This window comes from Ranitomeya variabilis, chromosome 4 (assembly GCF_051348905.1).
Source record: "Ranitomeya variabilis isolate aRanVar5 chromosome 4, aRanVar5.hap1, whole genome shotgun sequence".
NCBI lineage: Eukaryota > Metazoa > Chordata > Amphibia > Anura > Dendrobatidae > Ranitomeya > Ranitomeya variabilis.
In genome coordinates, this window is record NC_135235.1 from 298,567,854 (window position 1) to 298,587,165 (window position 19,312).

Consider the following 19,312-nt stretch of genomic DNA (forward strand, 5'->3'; position numbering starts at 1 on the left):
CAGAAGGGGTTCTGGACTCTCCCCAGGTTGCAGGCTCGGACCTCTACACCGGTGATCTCCAACCAGTTACGCACCAGTTCTTGGAAAACTGCACCTCCTTGCATTGCCCAGTAGTCTACAGAATCAATTTTCCTTTTGTACCCTATTGACTGACAAAACTACAATAATTTCTAATCAACAGATACATGCAGATATATCTGTGCTTCTATGGGGCTATCACGGCTCTATTACTTCTGCCCATAAGGGCAGAACTACAAGGGATCTAACCAGACATGAGCCTACGGTGAGTGCAGATGTAGTAGACACAATTGGCCCGCTTGTTGGAAGGTGTCCCAATGCACCCGTCATATGAACGCTAGCATTATAAATGGCACATGGTAGATGGGGCCCCGTTAAAAATTGTGGTCCACAGTGCAAAATTTTTTGAGACCCATCTAATTTCTAGCTGGCCATCGGGGCCAGAAAATGCCCAATTTAGGGTCTGATTTTTGGCAAGGTTTGCAGGACTGACTCGTTAAAACCAAGATAGTAGGCATTATGAATTCACCATACCAAACAAGATGAGCAGATTTTAGTGAAATCAGCCAACCCCCTAACCAAAACAGACTTCAAATATTCAGATGGAGCTCCCCTTTAATTCCAACAGTACTTCCTGCTTTGTCAAATGAATCAGACCAACTAGAAATACAAATAATACTTCTTGTATTTCATATATATTTATATATATAAAAAAAATCCTTTAAAGTAAAATTCTAAAGGCATTTGGGATCTATACACAAAAAAGCACCAGAAATTATTACTGAACGAAAAAAAGAAGATAAAATATATCAGTGCAAAAAATCTTTAAAAAAAAAAAATACTGGACTCCTATCAAACTCTGCATTTTGCCACAATACAGAATATGATAAACACTTAACAGTCAGTAAAACAAAAAATATAAAAAAAAAAAAATTATAAAAATAATAAAATAAGCAAAATAATGATATGAGAATAAGAGCAAGAAATAAAAAAAAAAAATTAGATTAATACTTCTAAGATTTTGCAGGTCACCTCTGTAGATTAATACAATTTAGGAATTTAGAATTCCATTTTAGAATGGGTAGGCGAAAAAATAAAATAAAATAAAAAATTCCATGTAGTAGATGGTTTCGATGAATAAGCCACGATGCTCGTCATACGCAGATTCAATAGCACACAGCTAAGATTGTTCTAATAGACTGGACAATAGGTTACTAAAATGTGCTTTTTTGTTTTTCCATTGCTGACCCCGGACGTTCAGCTCTATATTATTAAAACAGCCATTCTCTAGAGTCAAAAAAATGCCTAAGGCACCTGAATGCGAGAAAATCAGATTATCGTCTTCATCCCTGAATGAGTTAATACCACTTGTTTTGACGCACTTTGAAGATCGTCCACAATGTTGAATTGACACGGAATAGAAAAAAAAACGAAAAAAAAAACTAAGCTTGGCAAGAACATGACTGCTACAAATAATAGTAAGACCGGTAAACGTGAGTCACTGCTGCTTGCATCCCTCCTTCTTGTCTTTGGGTTTACTGCGTCCCAATTTCTCTGGCTGCCGCTTGGTTGGTGGTATAAATAACGGTTCGGTGCCGTCGTCCATGAAGTCGTAGAATCCGTCGACTGGGACAGGTTGGGTCTGGGTGGATACAGGAAAGTCTGTAACTAGAAGAAATAGTGGAGGGGTTAGATCTGTAGAGCCAGGTCATAAATTAAAGAGGAAATATTAGGGCTTATTCAGACACATCTGAAGAAAGCCAACATGACGCCGGTCCATGCGTCACATCCGGGAACACGTTGGTGTGTGTCGTTGGGTTCAATTCTACCTATCCAATGCTCGTTTTGCGTCCACGTGGAAATTCACTAACTTTTTTTTAATTTTTTTTAACTCAAATAAATTTTTATTAAGAATAATATTACAATTGACATGTTACATTCTTGTTTTCAGTACAAAGTTTTCCCCCCAAACGAGCCCCGCAATTCCAACTTATCCTGCCCCCCCAATAAGACAGCCCACCTTGTTTAATAGCTCCACACTCAAATCTATAGGATGACTATCCCCTCAGTTAGGACCATAGGCCACGTGTTATGTTTTCACCAATTCAGGGTCTTGATTCACCCGGTCTCTATAACAAAGCTATCCCATGGCAAGCCACGGAGACCACAGCTTATCGAACATTTCAATTTTCCCTCTTTTCTGATAAAACTCCTTTTCCAGTTTCAGGCCCTGCTTCACATATTGGAGGAATTCTCTTCTTGAAGGCGGCTCGTCCTTAATCCAATTTCGCGCTATTACCTTCCGGGCCATATACAGCAATCTGGCAATAGCTGTCTTCAGGTTGTTATCCACTCCAATCTCATCCACGCACCCCAACAAGCACACCATCGGGTCCCTTGGCACCGTGCATCTGTACGCTCCTTCCACACGACTCAAAACTACCAACCAAAAAGCAGCCAGTCTCGGACACGTCCACATCATATGAAATATATCTGCATCTGTAGATTTACACCTCGGGCACTCAGAATCATCACGCAAGCCTGCCTTATATAACACCTCGGAGATTTGTAAACTCTGTGTATTACATAAAGCTGTGACAGCCTATACGGTTCGCTCAGAGACAGCCGTGGAACCCACTCCAGCACCGACTCCCAAGTTTCATTCTCCATTGGGCCCAGATCCCTCTCCCACTTAGCTCTCGCCAGTATTGGAAACCTTAACAGGAAAGTGTGCAGCAAGTCTTTATAAAGAGTGGAAATAACCCCCCAGTAGTCCCTTCACCACACACATACTCTAACACTATATCCCTTTGAATTCTGATGCCTCCGTCCGTGTTCTGAGCTCCAAATGCGTGTCTCACCGCAAATATTGATATTCCCCCGCAGGCCCGAGATCAAATTCCACCTGCAATTGGGAAAAGGATTTCAACTCTCCCTGCTCAATTATCTGATAGACATATTGAATCCCCTTGGCCTGCCATTCTGGTAGTACCCCCATTGCCACAAACTCCTTTAAATTATTATTATGCCATAGCGGGGAGAATCTGGTCAGACCCGTAAACCAACGTATATGTTTTAGTCTACCCCACAGCTTACATATCAATAACATAGTCGGATACAATTTCCCCAAAGCCCCCAGGGAACCATCCTCCAGACATTGTACTGCTGGCCTTCTTTTTGTCACCTTTTCCATTAATTGCTGTACCGCCCCGGACGACCCTTCATGCGTCCAGCCCTTTAAGTGCTGACTCTGGGCTGCAAGAAAATATACTTCAGGGTTAGGCAATGCCAAGCCCCCATCTTCCTTGGGTCGCTGAAGTGTCTCTAGTCTGATACGTGGATGGTGTCTCCCCCATACTAAATTCCTGAACAGGGAGTTAATCTGCCGAAATTTCCCGAGCGGTATCCAAACTGGCGCATTATGAAGAACATACAGAATCTTCGGCATCAAAATCATTTTGATAAGATTCACCCTGCCCACCACAGATAAATGCAGCTTAACCCAAGCATCCACTTTTGCCTTAAGAACACCTAAGATGAGTCAGATTCCTATGTATGTAATCCGTAACCGGCATAGATACCCATATCCCAAGATATTTAAATTGACTTACCACCTTCAGTCGCCAATCCTCCAGCAGCTCATTCCCCTCCGTTGTCCACTTTAAACAAAATAGACTTACTCCAGTTTATCGTCAGTCCTGACAGTGAGCCAAATCTTTCAATAATTCCAATAGCTCCCCCCAAGGAAGCAACCGGGTCAGCTAGAAACAGTAGAATATCGTCCGCATACAACGCCACCCTCTCTTCAATCATCCCATATTTAAACCCAGACACCTCGTCAGACTGTCGAAGTTTAGCAGCCAATGGCTCCACAGCCAGAGCAAACAAAAAGAGGAGAGAGCGGACACCCCTGCCTTGTCCCTCTAGCTAATTGTATAGTCCGTGATAACTCCCCATTCACCCGGACTCTGGCCATCGGCTGCGAATACAGCAGCCGAATCCAGGACACAATCCGCGAGCCAAACCCCATATATTGCAACACCTGCCAGAGATATCCCCATTCCACACTGTCGAACGCCTTATGGGCGTCTAAAGATGCAATAACTCTCTGGCCACAGTTATCAGACCTAAGCTGCAGATTCATAAATAGCTTCCGTAGGTTGACCGCCGTGGATCTATCAGGCATAAAGCCAGATTGGTCTGGGTTCACCAGGCTGGAGATGACACTCGTCAACCTCATCGCCAACACCTTGGCCAGAATCTTGACATCTATAGTGAGCAAGGAGATTGGCCGATATGACTCAGGTTGCCCCAAGTCTTTCCCCTCCTTAGGAATCACCGCTATTTTGGCCTCTCTCATGGATGTAGGCAGACACTCCCTAGTCTTAGCCTCCTCTAGGACCGCCTTTAATCTGGGAATTAGCACCTCCCCCATATGTTTATAGATCTCAGCAGGAAACCCATCTACTCCAGGCGCCTTCCCATTAGCCATAGACTGTAATGCCCGACCCAGTTCCTCCTCCGTGATAAGAGCCACCAAGCCCTCTCTATCTGCGTCCCTCAACCTCAGGAGCTCCATTCCCTCAAGGAACGCCACTGTGTCTCCCACCGTCCCATCCACCTGAGAGGAATATAGGTCCTCGTAAAAATCCGCAAAAACCTCCAAAATCTCTGGAGTCTCCGAGACACTCGTACCACTTCCGGAAACCAGAGAATGGACAAACGAAGTACTTCTTTGTGCAGAAGCCACCAGCGACAGCATGTGACCTACAGTTTCACCCTCCTGATAATAAGCCAGCTTCACGAATTCCCGCTTCCTTTCAGCTTTACCCAGCAAAATTTCTTCCAGATGACTTTGAGCTGCCTTTAATCTCTTCCCAGCTTCCGGAGTACCCAGTGTCACCATCTCATCCTCCGCTGCCCTCAACCCATCAATCGCTGCCTTCTCTGCCTCTCTCGACTTCCGCTTACATCTACTAATGTCTCTAAACAACAGCCCTCTTAAGTACGCCTTCATAGCTTCCCATACAGTAAGAGCATCTACACTCCCATCATTCAGCTCAAAAAATTCCACCAACTCCCGTTTTATCTTATCTAAATCTATACTGTGCAGCCAGTTAGGGTGAATCTTCCACTCTCTCCTGTTCACGGCCCCTGTCCTCATCGGCCGAAACTCCACCTCAATTGGACTATGGTCCGAGAGAGCCCTAGGCAAATATCTCACATCCCCTACCATCGTATCCAACAGACGGTTGCCCAGTGCCAAATCAATTCTGGATAGAGTACCATGAGCCGGTGAATAACATGAGTACCCCCTTTCCCCAACATGCCTAACTCTCCATAGATCAGTCATACCCACTTCACAAATTTAAGTCCCAAACGTAGTAATGTGTCCCACTGTCCTATTCTGGGAGTTATTATTTTTATCCCAAAAGTCATCACATATATTATTAAGATCCCCAATAATTAGAAATGGTATCGGGCCCCAGCGTTCCACCCTCTCCAGCACCTCTCTAATTTTCTTACTTGAGTATGGGGGCGGAATATACATCGCCGTTATACACATCAACACTCCATTTATTTTGCATTGTACCACCACATACTGACCATCCACATCCTCCTGTACCATCACCTCTTCATACTGCACTCCCACAGGTACCAACACCGACAGACCCCTAGAGTAACTAGAGAAGATAGAATGGTATGCCCTCTGTATCCAGCGCCTGTTCAATACATCCACCTTTTCCCGCACTAAATGTGTCTCCAGCAGGCATATCATTGAGACGCTCTGTTCTCGAACATACTGCAGACTTGCCGCCCGCCGAGTTTTATCCGCTAGGTCTCTTACATTCCAACTCAATATTTTAATGCGGTCCCCCATCATATGGCTCATCATCCTTCATAGTATCCACTTTTCCAAGTATGAGCTATCTAATCCCTCCCACCCCCCCCTACCAACTCCCAACTTGCCCCCCTAACCCACCCAATACAACACATTCTTCCTCTCATCAAGAGTGGGGCTCCACCGCCCATTGCGAACACTCTCCCTTACTTAACCCTCTCCATGCGCCTCCCGCTGCAGTAACAATCCGAATTTCCCACAATTTTTGTTTTTTCCAACATTCCAACTTAAATAAACATGTAGAGAAATTACCAAACCAATTTGCAGTACCCGGCATAACCCACCTCCCCCATACTTATTAATCATTACTATCCCCTCCGGTCAATCACTCAATATGGCACAGCCGAGCCCTCAACCGCTGCTCAACACTTTAACCAATGTGCCATTAAACGCAAATCCCTCCTCCAGCAACAGAGAAACAACTCCCATCCGGATCTCGCCAAGATGTCAATTGCCCTTTCCCTTAAGTTTTTTCGCATTAGTATCAATCCACTGGGTAGCATCCTCTGGTGTCAGGAAAAAGTGGGTCTTATCAAAAGCCACCAGTCTCAACTTTTCAGGGAACAGTATAGAGTATTGCACTCCTAGTTCCCTCAGTCGACTCTTAACCCCAGTGAATTTCATCCGTTGTTTCTGAACTGCAGCAGAATAATCCGGGTAGATAGCAATCTTTTGACCTCCAGCCGTCAGATCCTCCATTTCTCTAGCCTTTCTGAGGATAATGTCTCTGTCCCTGTAGTTCAGTATTTTGGCAAGCATGGTACGGGGATTCGCTCCTGCGGCAGGGGGCTGCGGTGGGACCCTAAGCGCTCTTTCAACAGCAAATACTTTTGTCAGCACTGTGCCCCCAATTTTCTCCAGCAGCCAGCTTTCAACAAACTCTGTGGGGTTCCTCCCCTCAATCATTTCAGGCAGCCCCACTATACGTATATTCTTCCTTCTGGATCTATTTTCCAGATCCTCATTCTTGGCAGCGAGCTTTGATATTGCTTGGGCGAACTTTTTCTCAGCTTTTTGCAGTTTAACTATGTGGTCTTCTGCCATGCTCACCCTCTCCTCCACCGCTCCCATACGTCTGTCCATCTTTTGCAGGGCTGCATTAATCTGTGCTGTGTCCCCTTTTACCTCCTGCATCTGCAGGGCTAGGGAATTCAGGGATTGCTGGCACGAGGAGATCAACACAACAACATCTCTGAGGGTCGGCTCCTCTTTCTGCATTAAGCCTTCAGGCCCCCCTCCTGCCCCCGCCATGCTGCCTCTCTCCTTCCCCCTCTGTACCTCATGCTTTGCAGGCAGGACTGTATCCTCCTCCTCCTTATCAGCTCCAGCTTCTTGCTCTGCCGCTTCCACTCTGGCATACTGCTGAAGCTTCGCCGCCACCTCCATACGCCGTTGACATGCGGCGTTCTCCCCGTCAGCTTCTTCTCTGACCTCGGCGCCATCTTGGCTGGCTCCTGTATCGCCAGCACCTGCATCCTTCTGCCGCCGTCTGGTCATTGCCTCTGATGCCGGATCCACCACTCAGCACCGCTTTGCTCCCCAGACCTTCAGCTAACCGGTTTGTGGCAAAAGAGACCGGTAATCAGCGTTTGCACAGGATATTTGTCCCTTTAGCAGCGGGAGCGCTCTTCCCCGTGTCCACTCACATGGCCAGCTAGGCCACGCCCCCAGAAATTCAATAACTATTTTAGGGCCTGTGTGCAGTCTGTTGTAGACATGGAATAAAAAAAGTGGTGATGTCAATGAGCCACTAAGAAAAGGGACAAGACTGCCCCAAGCTTAACGTAGACAAATCTGAACTCATCATCTTTCCTCCACCTCATGCATCTTCCTTACCTGATCCATCTATCACAATAAACGGCATCACGCTTTCCTCTGTATCGGAAATCCGCTGCCTCGGAGTAACCCTTGACTGCCAAGTCCTTCAAACCGCACATTCAAGCTCTCACCACCCTCCTGTCTCCTCGAGCTCAAACATATCTCCAGAATACGTCCTTTCCGCAACCCTCACTCTACTAAAATGCTTGTGCATGCCTTCATCATCTCCCACCTCAATTACTGTAACACCCTCCTATGTGGCCTACCTACCAGGTAACTCTCTCACACCTCTCCAGGCCATCCTCAACTCTGCTGCCCGACTAGTTCATTTCTCTCCTCGCTACTCCTCTGCTTCTTCACTTTGCAAATCCCTTCATTGGCTCCCAATTCCCAGCGTATAAAGTTCAAACTACTCTCAGTGACTTACAAAGACATCCATAACCCTTCTCCTCTGAAGGAATCTCCTGTTATCTTCCCTCATGTGAGCTCTGGTCTTTCCAAGACCTCCTTCTCTCCTCCACACTTATTCGCTCCTCATCCAATCGCCTCCAAGACATCTCCCAAATATCCCCCATCATCTGGAATTCTGTGCCCCAACACATCTCATTATCCACCACATTCGGATCTTTCAGATGGAACTTGAAAACCCACCTCTTCAAGAAAGCTTACAACCTGTAATGACCACTCGGCCACCTTAACACCAGTGGAGCTACTGCAACCCCAACCTACTGTCTCCTTCCCCATAATCCTGTAGAATATAAGCCCGCAAGGGCAGGGTCCTCTCCCCTCTGTACCAGTCAGTCATTTTTAGTATGTTTACTGTAAGTGATATCTGTAGTTTGTATGTAACCCCTTCTCATGCACAGCACCATGGCATCAATGGTGCTATATAAATAAAATCATAATAAAACACATTGACCCAGTACAGTTTTACATCGAGCCCCTGTGGGTCCATAATAAGGTGACACAGGCACTATGTGTAGCCATATTGTGCCCTACAATAATATCTCCATAATTTGGTACATGTTGAGCGGTCACTTTTTTGTATCTCCATATTAAATTAGAGGCACATGGATGTCTAATCCCTACAGGCATCCTGTTAAAGGGCTTCTCATATTGATGACCGGTCAATAGGATGGGTCGTTAACATCAGATCGATGGGGGTCCAACACTCTGCATCCCAAGCGGTCAGCTGTGAACGAAGCCAGAACAGCACAGCTCCATACACTCTTTAGTAGCCGTTGTGGAAAAATTGTAGAATTGGCTCCTATTCCCTTCAATAAGAGTTGTGCTGCAGGAATGAGAGGCCATCAATAATCTGGCCCTAGGAAACATGCTTTAGTGGATGGCTGGGCAGGACAGAAGGGACAGATGGCCTTATTACTAGGAGATTGTGGAAACCAAGTGGCAGGCGGTACCTTGCGGACAGACAGGGAACACTTCGGGCTGGGACTCCTTCTTGGACTTAAACGTGGGGTCGAGTTCTTCGGCAATGTTCCTGGGTGACCGGAGTCTGCAAAACAAAACAAAACAAACACATCTGTAAGGGAAAGGTGATGCCAAAAGTGAATATGTGCCGCACACCCCTAAAACGCGATTGTCTCCCCGAGTCCAATAATAGTCCCAAAGTTCTTCTATACAATTACATAAAAAAGGGGTGCCTGCTTTGTAGAATTCGGTTTTGTAAGAGGGGGTCTCCAAAAAAATAGCAGAAGATCTTGGGTGTTTTTAAGAATGGGATCAGCTGTATGAAGGACACAGAGAAGAGCTCCGTTCCCCAGCAGCGCTGACACAGAAGAAATGAAGAATTATTGCTGAAATCAATGGGTGCCTGTGCAATGAGTTATTAGCATGCTGGGTCCCTGCAAAAGGAAGTCTTAGGAATTCTAGAGGAACCTCAGTGATCTCCATACAACGCCTCTTGGATGATTAGCACAGCAATGTGCGGATACGTGAAGTGGTTCAGTATCCCACGATGAGCGATTCGGGGAACAAAACCTACACCGCATGGGTCAACAGCACGCATATTAATAGATCTCGCTTTGTTTTTCAGGGAGATCTTTATGTGCCGAGGCTGTAAAAGGGAGAACACATTAAATAGCACGTGGTGCCAGGGCTGCAAAAGAAAAATCACCACTAATGGAATGAAAAGGAGCAGATCTATAAAACACAAACAAACCACAAAACAAAAAAAACCTAAATGCATGTACTGGTCTGATTCATTTTGCAGATGATGCCACTTTCGATCGTTCCTAACGGTCATCCACCTCCACAACGCGTCGTCATGTTCTTGCCCCAAACTCAACATTAATGTAAAACGCCCATAATTACACAAATATGAGACAATGGCACCTAATTGTGTTTCCATGTGTCACAAAGATCTTTCCTTGCTGTCAGTGAATCAAAACAGTTTAAAGTGGTCATTAGTCACAGATCAACTACTGAAGCCACCAGTGATCAGTTATGCCCGGGCACATGCACATAGAGGGCCGATCTCCACACAGAACACTCTGTTCACAGCTCGGCAGCGATAAAAAAGAAAGAAGCTTCTAAGACCGGTTATCTACTTTCTGTAAGACAGGATGAAACTGATCCAGAGTTACATCCTGTAATATCCTCCAGAACAGCACTCCGTATAATACAGGGTGTAATTCTGGATAAGTAATGCAGTGTATGTACACCGTGACTGCACCAGCAGAATAGTGAGTGCAGCTCTGGAGTATAATACAGGATGTAACTCAGGATCAGTACAAGATAAGTAATGTAATGTATGTACACCGTGACTGCACCAGCAAAATAGTGAGTGCAGCTCTGGAGTATAATACAGGATGTAACTCAGGATCAGTACAAGATAAGTAATGTAATGTATGTACACAGTGACTGCACCAGCAGAATAGTGAATGCAGCTCTGGGGTATAATACAGGATGTAACTCAGGATCAGTACAAGATAAGTAATGTCATGTATGTACACAGTGACTGCACCAGCAGAATAGTGAGTGCAGCTCTGCGGTATAATACAGGATGTAACTCAGGATCAGTACAGGAGCAGTAATGTAATGTATGTACACAGTGACTGCACCAGCAGAATAGTGAGTACAGTTCTGGGGTATAATACAGGATGTAACTCAGGATCAGTAATGTAATGTATGTACACAGTGACTGCACCAGCAGAGTAGTGAGTGCAGCTCTGGAGTATAATACAGGATGTAACTCAGGATCAGTACAGGATCAGTAATGTAATGTATGTACACAGTGACTGTACCAGCAGAATAGTGAGTGCAGCTCTGGAGTATAATACAGGGGGTAACAAATTTTAAACAGAACCAGTGAGTACTACTTATGCTACATTATCCAGGGACCTCAAGAAGACTTCACACTTCAGCCCAATAGGTAATGTCTATTAGCAATGACATACTTTGTCTGGTCAAGACTTCCTTCAACCGCTGTAAACTCCATTTTCTCAGGCGTACGACATTCCGTTGGTGATGCCAGGCCTTCAGAGTCCAGCGGTCCTTGGTTAGAAGAAGGCACATCATTCTAGAAGATGGAAACACATATTACATACTCATCTGGAGTTTCACAGGCTTCTATGCAGTTGGCAGCTTTGCTGTAGGCACCAATTTATGGGTGTATTCCTATACTGTATACATGGAATTATGTCCTTACCCAGCAACCAAACCTGCAGCAAGTGAAGGACCACAGCGTACATATGGGATGTGGTACCAGTAACATCATGGGAGACTGAACCCAACACTGCCCGGAGGGCGGCAATTACAGCCACAGGTCTGAGCTCATGTTGGAGGCCAACGATGAGGGACAGAGTCAGTGGGGCAACTTGAAGCTTGAGGGCCCCAATACAAACTCTGCGCTTGGGCCCTCAACTAACACAAGTCTTTAATAGTAATAATCTTTTCATATGGGACGGAGGGACCTTTGGTCTAGTCTCCAGTTCCTGTGTGCGAGTACAACCCCCGCACCTATTATACTTAAACCCCTGGTTAGGGCTCAGATCTTACAGCTTAGAAAGTTTTGTACCTGGGTTCTGATGTCTGAAACAGATGAATGGATTCCACATAACTCGCACTTATTCCTCCAGGAAATGTAGGGGACATCTACACCTACATGGACCACTGGTATATGCTTTAACTAGCTTTTTCTTTTTTAATATTGGATAATTTTTCATTACACAGGCACTTTGTGATTATTTTATGCGGATTATTGTATTACGGATGCACTTGTCGTTTTCCTACATGCTCTACACTTTTCTGTCTTTAGTATTAATATTGCTGCGGTGTGTGTCTTATACCCATGTGAGGATCATCTGAGATAGAGACATATATATCTGCAACGTGACTTATTTCCAGCTCCTTCCCGGACTGTCACAACTTTCTTACACACTCCCGAACATGATCACATCTGGTAAGGATAAAGATCTAAAAAGAAGCAGGACACATTTGCCGAGTTGCTGTCATGTCCATTGTTCGGAAGAGTTACCGCTTATCTCCAGCGGGCAATCTGGCCATTTCTTAACGGTACACAGTAACCTCAGCAGAAGTGGTTCACCACAAGACTACAAATAGCCTCCGAGATAAGACTTCTGGGGAAACCAGCGGCAGCGTGTGCTGGGAAATGATGTGAATGTGGGCACAGACCAGACTCTGCATGGAGGCCGATGATGCAATGCTGTAATTAATGGGTAACTTTATACCAGCCTCAACTCTATGAAGCATGAAATATTCAGAATACAGCGCTGTGAAGAACGGTTTGCCTCCCACTCAATTTCTCCTATTTTGCTAATTTTGGGCTGTGAAGACAATATCTTTTCCACATGCCTGCCAGGCCTCAGGTATGGCGCATGTGTCCTATCCTAAGGGCTCAGTAATGCAGGACACATGCACCATACCTGTCCATCATGCATATGGAGAAGCAATGCCATTGTCATGGCTCACTTTCCTATGTAGCACCAGATATCACCATCTCTTTAGTATATATGACCATTACATTTACTGTAGATTTTTTTATTTTTTTATTTTAAACCTGAAACACCCATGTGAAAAAGTATTTACTCATCTAATCCTAATCTTGTTGGGCCACCCGTGGCAGAAACAACTGCAAGAAAAGGTTTGTGATAACTTGTGTGGTGTCTTTTATACCACTGTGGGGGATTTTGGCTCACTCAGAACATTAACTGAAAGGGAACAACCTCTTTAAGTAGCTATCGCTCATTAAAGGGGTTGTCTGCCCCTAGAGTACAAGACTGCAGTCACTGTATGTGACTGCAGACTTGTGAATACTTATACCGCATGCACTGCAAGGATTCGCCGATGCCTGCACAGGAACATGGAATTTGCATACTTCTGGCCACATTCCGACTAGACATCTAGAGGACATGTGACCACATTGATGCAAAACAGGTATTTGCCCATGCTCCTGGCACCGGTGAATCCTCACAGCTCGCATTAACAAATCTGCAGTCACATAGAGTGACTGCAGACTTGTAGCTTAAGGCCGGATAACCCCTTTAATTCAGTTGTATGGAGCAAGGCCGTGCTCACTAGTTGGGGCGTGGGCTTGCTCAATACAAGTGTATGGAGCCAGGCGGTGCCCACTAGATGGGCCCTGCCCAGGAGTATGTATAACACACACATACCCTTCGGTCCAGACTTAGAAACCGGCGACTTCCCGTAGCGCAGACTGCGTGCTCTGGGGGAGGTACTCGTAAGTCTGCAGTCACACAGAGCGACTGCAGACTTATCGAGTTGGATCAGACAACCCCTTTAAAAGGAAAAGCTCCACTTTTGCATTTACTTAGCAACTGAACTATTCACATCCCTGTTAACTTTTTGAGGACCTGTCAGTAGGATATTGGACTCCAAACTAAAAGTGTGAGTGTAAAGCCCCTTTAATGCTTACTACATTCATACCTTGCTAGTAGAATTTAGTTGGGGCGTTTTTGAGAAATCTATTCCTGAAGTTTTATTCTCAAGTGCAGTGGGGCGGCCACTTTACAGCCTGCCTCCGGTCATTGACTGACATGTGACCCGTCTCCCTGCCCCTTGCCCGGGTTTGTCTCACCAGGAATGGCGGCACCTGCACAGCGAGCTCCTGATGAGGTTGCACGATCACTGCAACGGCTCCCGAAACGCCTCTAGGAACTCATTGTGTAGGTGCCATTGTCGCTGGGGTTCATTGCACAGAGTAGACAGGTTACTGAGGGATGAGTTCCCTTCAACCGTGGAAACTACGGTCACAGTTAAAGGGTAGTTCCACCTTCGGTCTCTTGCACTTGCCTTCGTCCCTATGCTCCTCCTGTCAGTGAAGCTACAGATACTTCCATCATCATCATCGCTGTCTCCGGGGAGGTCCAGCTCATCCGATCTCCGTTGCGCTCGCAGCTCCTGCTGCTGAATGTACTTGGCGATCTCCTGAAGAGAGGCAACAAAGACAAGCAAAAGGATTAGATACAGCCACGGAATACAAAAATGGCATCAGCCACTGGCAAAAGGTGCCCAGGAGATCTCTGAAAAATACGTGGCAAGCATTGTCGGAAAATCCATCAGGTGCTGTCACAGCCCTGTCCTCCATACTATGGCTACACAAGTCTAACTGAATATCGTCCAGCATTAACGGCTGAGCATACTGGGACATGTAATTTTATCTGAAAGACCAAGAGTTGGTCGCGAATAAAACATATCCAGCAAGAACCCAAAAGGAAAGGGCTACACAGCCATTTCAGTCAAGGTCTACAAAGTTGCACCAAGTTTCTCTCAACACCTTCAAAATCCAGAGGTGGATAAAGAAAATTATCTACATGAGGGAAGATGAGGAGGTTGGAGGAATATCAGGCCTGGATACTACTGTACAGGTAATGTAAAAATATGCCATCAGATTAATTTAGGCACTATACAGACTCAGTCATCTTGATCGTACTTCATCTTGTGCCACCTGAGCCGCTCGGAAGTCCTCGTGTTGGTCGTGACGGTTCAGCTTGGCCTGCAGAAGATGTCAAGAACAGATGTTACCATCTACTGTGGTTTTCCCTTGAACCTCCAAAAAGACAGGAATTGTTGCACTTACCATACGTTTTTCTTCTTCTTCCTGGAGCTGGCGAGCCAATTCTTCATCCTTTAAAAGCTGATCAGAGCTTTGGACATTAAGTTCTGCCATCTTCCAGTCAAGTGGCTCTATACTGAAGTTGGACCTGGTCTCCTCACCTTGCCCAAAAAAAAAAAAAAATAATAGTCATGTTCTCATGCTATAACACTACAGAGTGCAATTTTCTTAGTTGGATATATATGGAGAGGACTACTCTTAGTAGGCACCTGTACACACCTGTTTTCTGTTTGAAAGTGATGATCACTCTTTTGTTATATGGATAAGACAAAGTGAACTCTGTCCTGGATTGCCTTTTTATGGCGCTTCGTATATACCTTTACTCACCAGTATACTTAGCATAGCTGTGGTCAGATGGATTACAAAGTGGGTCATGGTGTAAAAATGTATAAGACACCATTTCAATTTCTGGGAATCTGTCACCAGGTAAAAGCCCCTACATTATGCTGCTCTCAAAAGGGGTAGCAGAGACCGCCGATTACAGCCATGTGTCACTTACTCAGCTGCTTGCTAAAGCTCTGATAAAAAACATTTTTTTCTGCTGAAGATCTAGTAGTTTTGTGAATGCCGAGCTCTGTATAACCCCGCCCATAAAACCAATTGGCAGCTTTCTGCCTATGCAGAGTGTACACAGAAAGCAGCCAGTGTTGGGGGCGGGGTTATACAGAGCTCATGAATATGGAGGACTACATGGCAGCCGGTTTACTAGTCCTTTAATGATAATTTCCTGCAGATAAAACAGGGATTTTAGCAAAACTACAGCAAACAGCCCAGTAAGTGACACATGGATGGGATCAGGGTCTCTGCATTATGCTGCTCTCAGACTAGATGGTGACAGGTTCCCTTTGACGCAATACACTCCCCATTAAGCTCGCAATCACACACAAAAAAAATCTATCTATATTATACATAATAATAATAATAATAATAATAATAATAATAATGTGGTGCATAGGATTATAGCGGTTGATGAAATCTAGGGGGATATCAGCCATCGTTCCTAAGATCGTTGCAGATTCTGGGATAACCCATTTATGGATTTTCTCTAACAGACTGTACATAAATTACATTTTAAAGAAAACTTATATTTTAAAGTGTTTAGTTGGCAGGTGCTGCACTTCACGCCATTTACAAATACTGTCCCCGAGGGGGAACATCTGTGTGTGAGATATAATCGGGTTCAAACCATATTTACTCAATCAACATGTAAGCACAAAGATCAGGAAAGTCCATGCTCCCCCTCCACAACCCAGACTGTTCATGGCAATATATGACATCACATCAATGACAAAGAGGTGGCTGCCTGGAAATGGCAATCATCACATACCAATTCTCCTAAAGGGAAACTGCTTAGATTCTAATTGCATGAAACGGTATCTAAACCTTTGCAAAAAAAAAATCAAGAGATAATTCAACAAGTTGGTAAGAGGGAACACTTGGGTATCAGCCAGGGTGGCGGAAACCAAGGGTATGAACAAGATCAAGTTATGCTGGTGTTAGGGTATGGGCACAGTCATCACGTTTTTGAAGAGGATTTGGAAAGTTTCAGTTCAGTTTCTGTTCCAAAAACTCAGTGTGCACATACCCCTAAAAGAAAGGCTACAACAGTGTTCCACAACTCCAGTCCTCAAGGCCAACCAATAGATCATGTTTTTGAAGACTTCCTTTGTATTGCAAAAGGGATAATTCCTTTATCTGTGCAATAAAAGCATGATCTGTTAGTGGGTGATGAGGACTGGAGTAGGAGAACACTGCTCCCCGCTACAAGCAGAGGAAGGAAAAATACCCTGGTATACAGCCCAGTATCAGGCACTGCCCAGAGAGTAAAGTTGCTGCGTGGGTGGAGATAAAATGGGTTTTAATGTTCATTTTTTTAGAAAACTCCAACGCGTTTCAGTGTAGGATTTGCATCTTCATTAGGTTTTTCAGATGGATTTTTATAAAAAACAAATAAAAACTTCATCTCTACCCACTTGACAATGCTGGATATTAACGACTTTTTCCTTCCCGTAAAATACCTTTAGATCCTGACGACAAAGAACACTAGACCAGCACTTACACTGGTGGACCAGGACATGGAGGGAGGAGAACCTTGGCTATCTGGAGGTGCTGACAAGGAGACCAGAATGCAATCCGACAAAATAATGAAAATGATACACACTTTAAAAGGTTTTGATTGACAGATCAGGAGAAAAGCAAATTCCTTAATTCACATTCTTCTGTGAATCCTGGAAAAAAAACCTACATGGCTCTCCATTCATGGAAGCCACCACTGGTCCACAATGATTGGAACAGAGGTCTGTGGGGTCACCCAAGCTGGCATGTGTGTCCGATGCCCATGTGAAATTATAATTACTTACAAATCTAACATGCTATTATTCTCGTAACAATTCTGAGTCACGAGTCTTATTGCCAATAACAAGGTAATAACTCGCCTACTGATGCTTTCCACATAAATACGCACCATGCAAGAAGCAGTCTTGCTGGATTCAGCTCTTGCAAACAATGTAAAATGAGACAAGTAATCCCTTGCTAAGCCCTTTACATCGCAGTTTACTTTGGACATATTTCAGTATTTGCAGTTTTCTCTGGAAAGTCCACAGCTCACAATTTCATGGTATTTAAATCTCAAGAATTTCTCCACCAAAAGAAAATATGTGCTAATATACAACCTCATTATTTGCAGGAATTATGGCTACAACATCATTGCACTTACCAAAATACCATAAAACAACATCACAAAATGTTCCAGTAAAAGTGTAATAAAGTCGAGAAGAAGTAGGACAGCTGGACATCTTCAGTCAATGACCAATAAGGCCACATATACAGGAATATGGACAAGCACCTTACTAAACCCCTTACTAGTGTCCATCCTACTCGGAAACATTGTTTGGGTCCAAAACTTTAAAGTTAAACATTTTATTCTTAATGGCGATTCTTTTGGGTGATATTTTTACCTAATCTGTATTGGCATTTAAGTAGTATTACTTCCTCAGCCTCATTTTGTTAATCTTGGTCCCCTCCAACTATCTACAGGGGGTTCATCCATCTTCCAGTAACGAGTCATAGATTGGCTCCTCTACTTGGGATGGAGCTACTGGGCTCTATGCCCTTGTTCCCATTGTACGTAGACCCTCCACAGGAAGCCATTACTTACACAGAGCATGAACTACATTGCCAGCCAACACTTAAGACGTATGCAGCCCCCCAACCTTGTAATCATACTAGACCACTCAAAGCGTTGTAATACCTGTGCTCAGAGCGTGACTGGATATCCTACATGAAGGCTTGTTGGATGGTCGATGATGATGATGACGAGGATCGTGGTTTTGGTTCCACTGTGATCGCCGACTCCTCTTATCCCTAACACAGTGTTCTGGGCACTCATCACTGTCCGAGCTGGAGCGTCTGCACCGGTCAGCATGATGCCTGCAATGTTTATCTCGATGACCCCTTACTTTCTCCTCTTTACGACTCACGTCCCGCTCACGGCTAGAAGTTCCCTCTGAGCTACTAGGATGACATGGGCTTCTTTCTGAAGAACTCCTACGGTTTCTGTAAGGAAACTGCACTTGCGGATCTTTCCGGCTGGACTCCTTCCATGCGTCTGGCGTTTTGGAGTTGTTCCCATCATAAAAGACTTGACCAAAGGACACGCGGTTGGAGGAGGAGATCATTCTTCCAGGGTGTTCTTCCGGGTTTTTAGAGCTATGGTCTCTCTCTGAGCTTCTGTTCCCTCGCCTGTAATCTGAGGCATTATGGTGCTTAGAACTATCATTTCGGAAGAGATATCCTTCCTCCTCCTCATTGTCCAAAGACGTCAGGAATTGCCGCTGCCGGCTGCTGTGTTCTTGTGTATACATGCAACAACACAAAGCGGAGGTTAGTAAGCGTGCACATACAACAGGTACAACGGCTTCAGGCACAGAAGGGCGTATGCATCATCTTATAATTTCTGAAACAGAACAGGTGTGACTACACAGAAAAGCATTTAGGTGGGTGAGCGAAAAGAGCAGAGGCTTACACTACATCAGAAAAGGCTAATCTCACAGTACAAGACAAATTAAACATACATTCCAGTGTGAAGGTGTGCTGCCAGGGGGTGGAGGAGACCCTCCAGTGAAGACCTGCAATAGAATTGTATTGTGCAACCCTCCCACATTTGCTGGGAGCACAAATAAATGGCAGGCCATGCATAGTCATGTTGGGGTCTTTGCTTAAAGCGATATTCCAACTTGAATCATTGTTTTATTTTAACCTCTGTGGCTCCCTCCTCTGTGGCATTTAACCCCCCCCCCCCCCAAATCTTCATTCTCAATACAATTCAATAAAAAGGTGGCCATGTGCTTCACCCAAGTATGTACGGATTATGTATAAGTGGAGGCCAGCAAATGGTGGGACAAAGGACACTCCCTTCTCAAATTTAAGGGTCCAACTTGGCGAGACTGGAACCTGTCAGG

At 44.8% G+C, this 19,312-nt stretch overlaps 1 protein-coding gene across 1 annotated transcript in view; it reads right to left on the bottom strand.

Moving 5' to 3' along the window:
- Positions 1–617: 617 nt before the first annotated feature.
- LOC143764590 (uncharacterized) overlaps positions 618–19,312 on the bottom strand; it is a 102,809-nt gene continuing 84,114 nt past the window's right edge. Inside the window, exons 7-13 of the mRNA XM_077250300.1 lie at positions 18,103–18,702; positions 14,817–14,953; positions 14,670–14,732; positions 14,030–14,164; positions 11,155–11,276; positions 9,157–9,251; positions 618–1,686 (exon numbers count right to left, since the gene is read on the bottom strand). Of these exons, the coding sequence (XP_077106415.1) occupies positions 1,517–1,686; positions 9,157–9,251; positions 11,155–11,276; positions 14,030–14,164; positions 14,670–14,732; positions 14,817–14,953; positions 18,103–18,702 (1,322 nt within the window). The 3' untranslated portion in view covers positions 618–1,516. The remainder of the gene's footprint in view (positions 1,687–9,156; positions 9,252–11,154; positions 11,277–14,029; positions 14,165–14,669; positions 14,733–14,816; positions 14,954–18,102; positions 18,703–19,312) is intronic.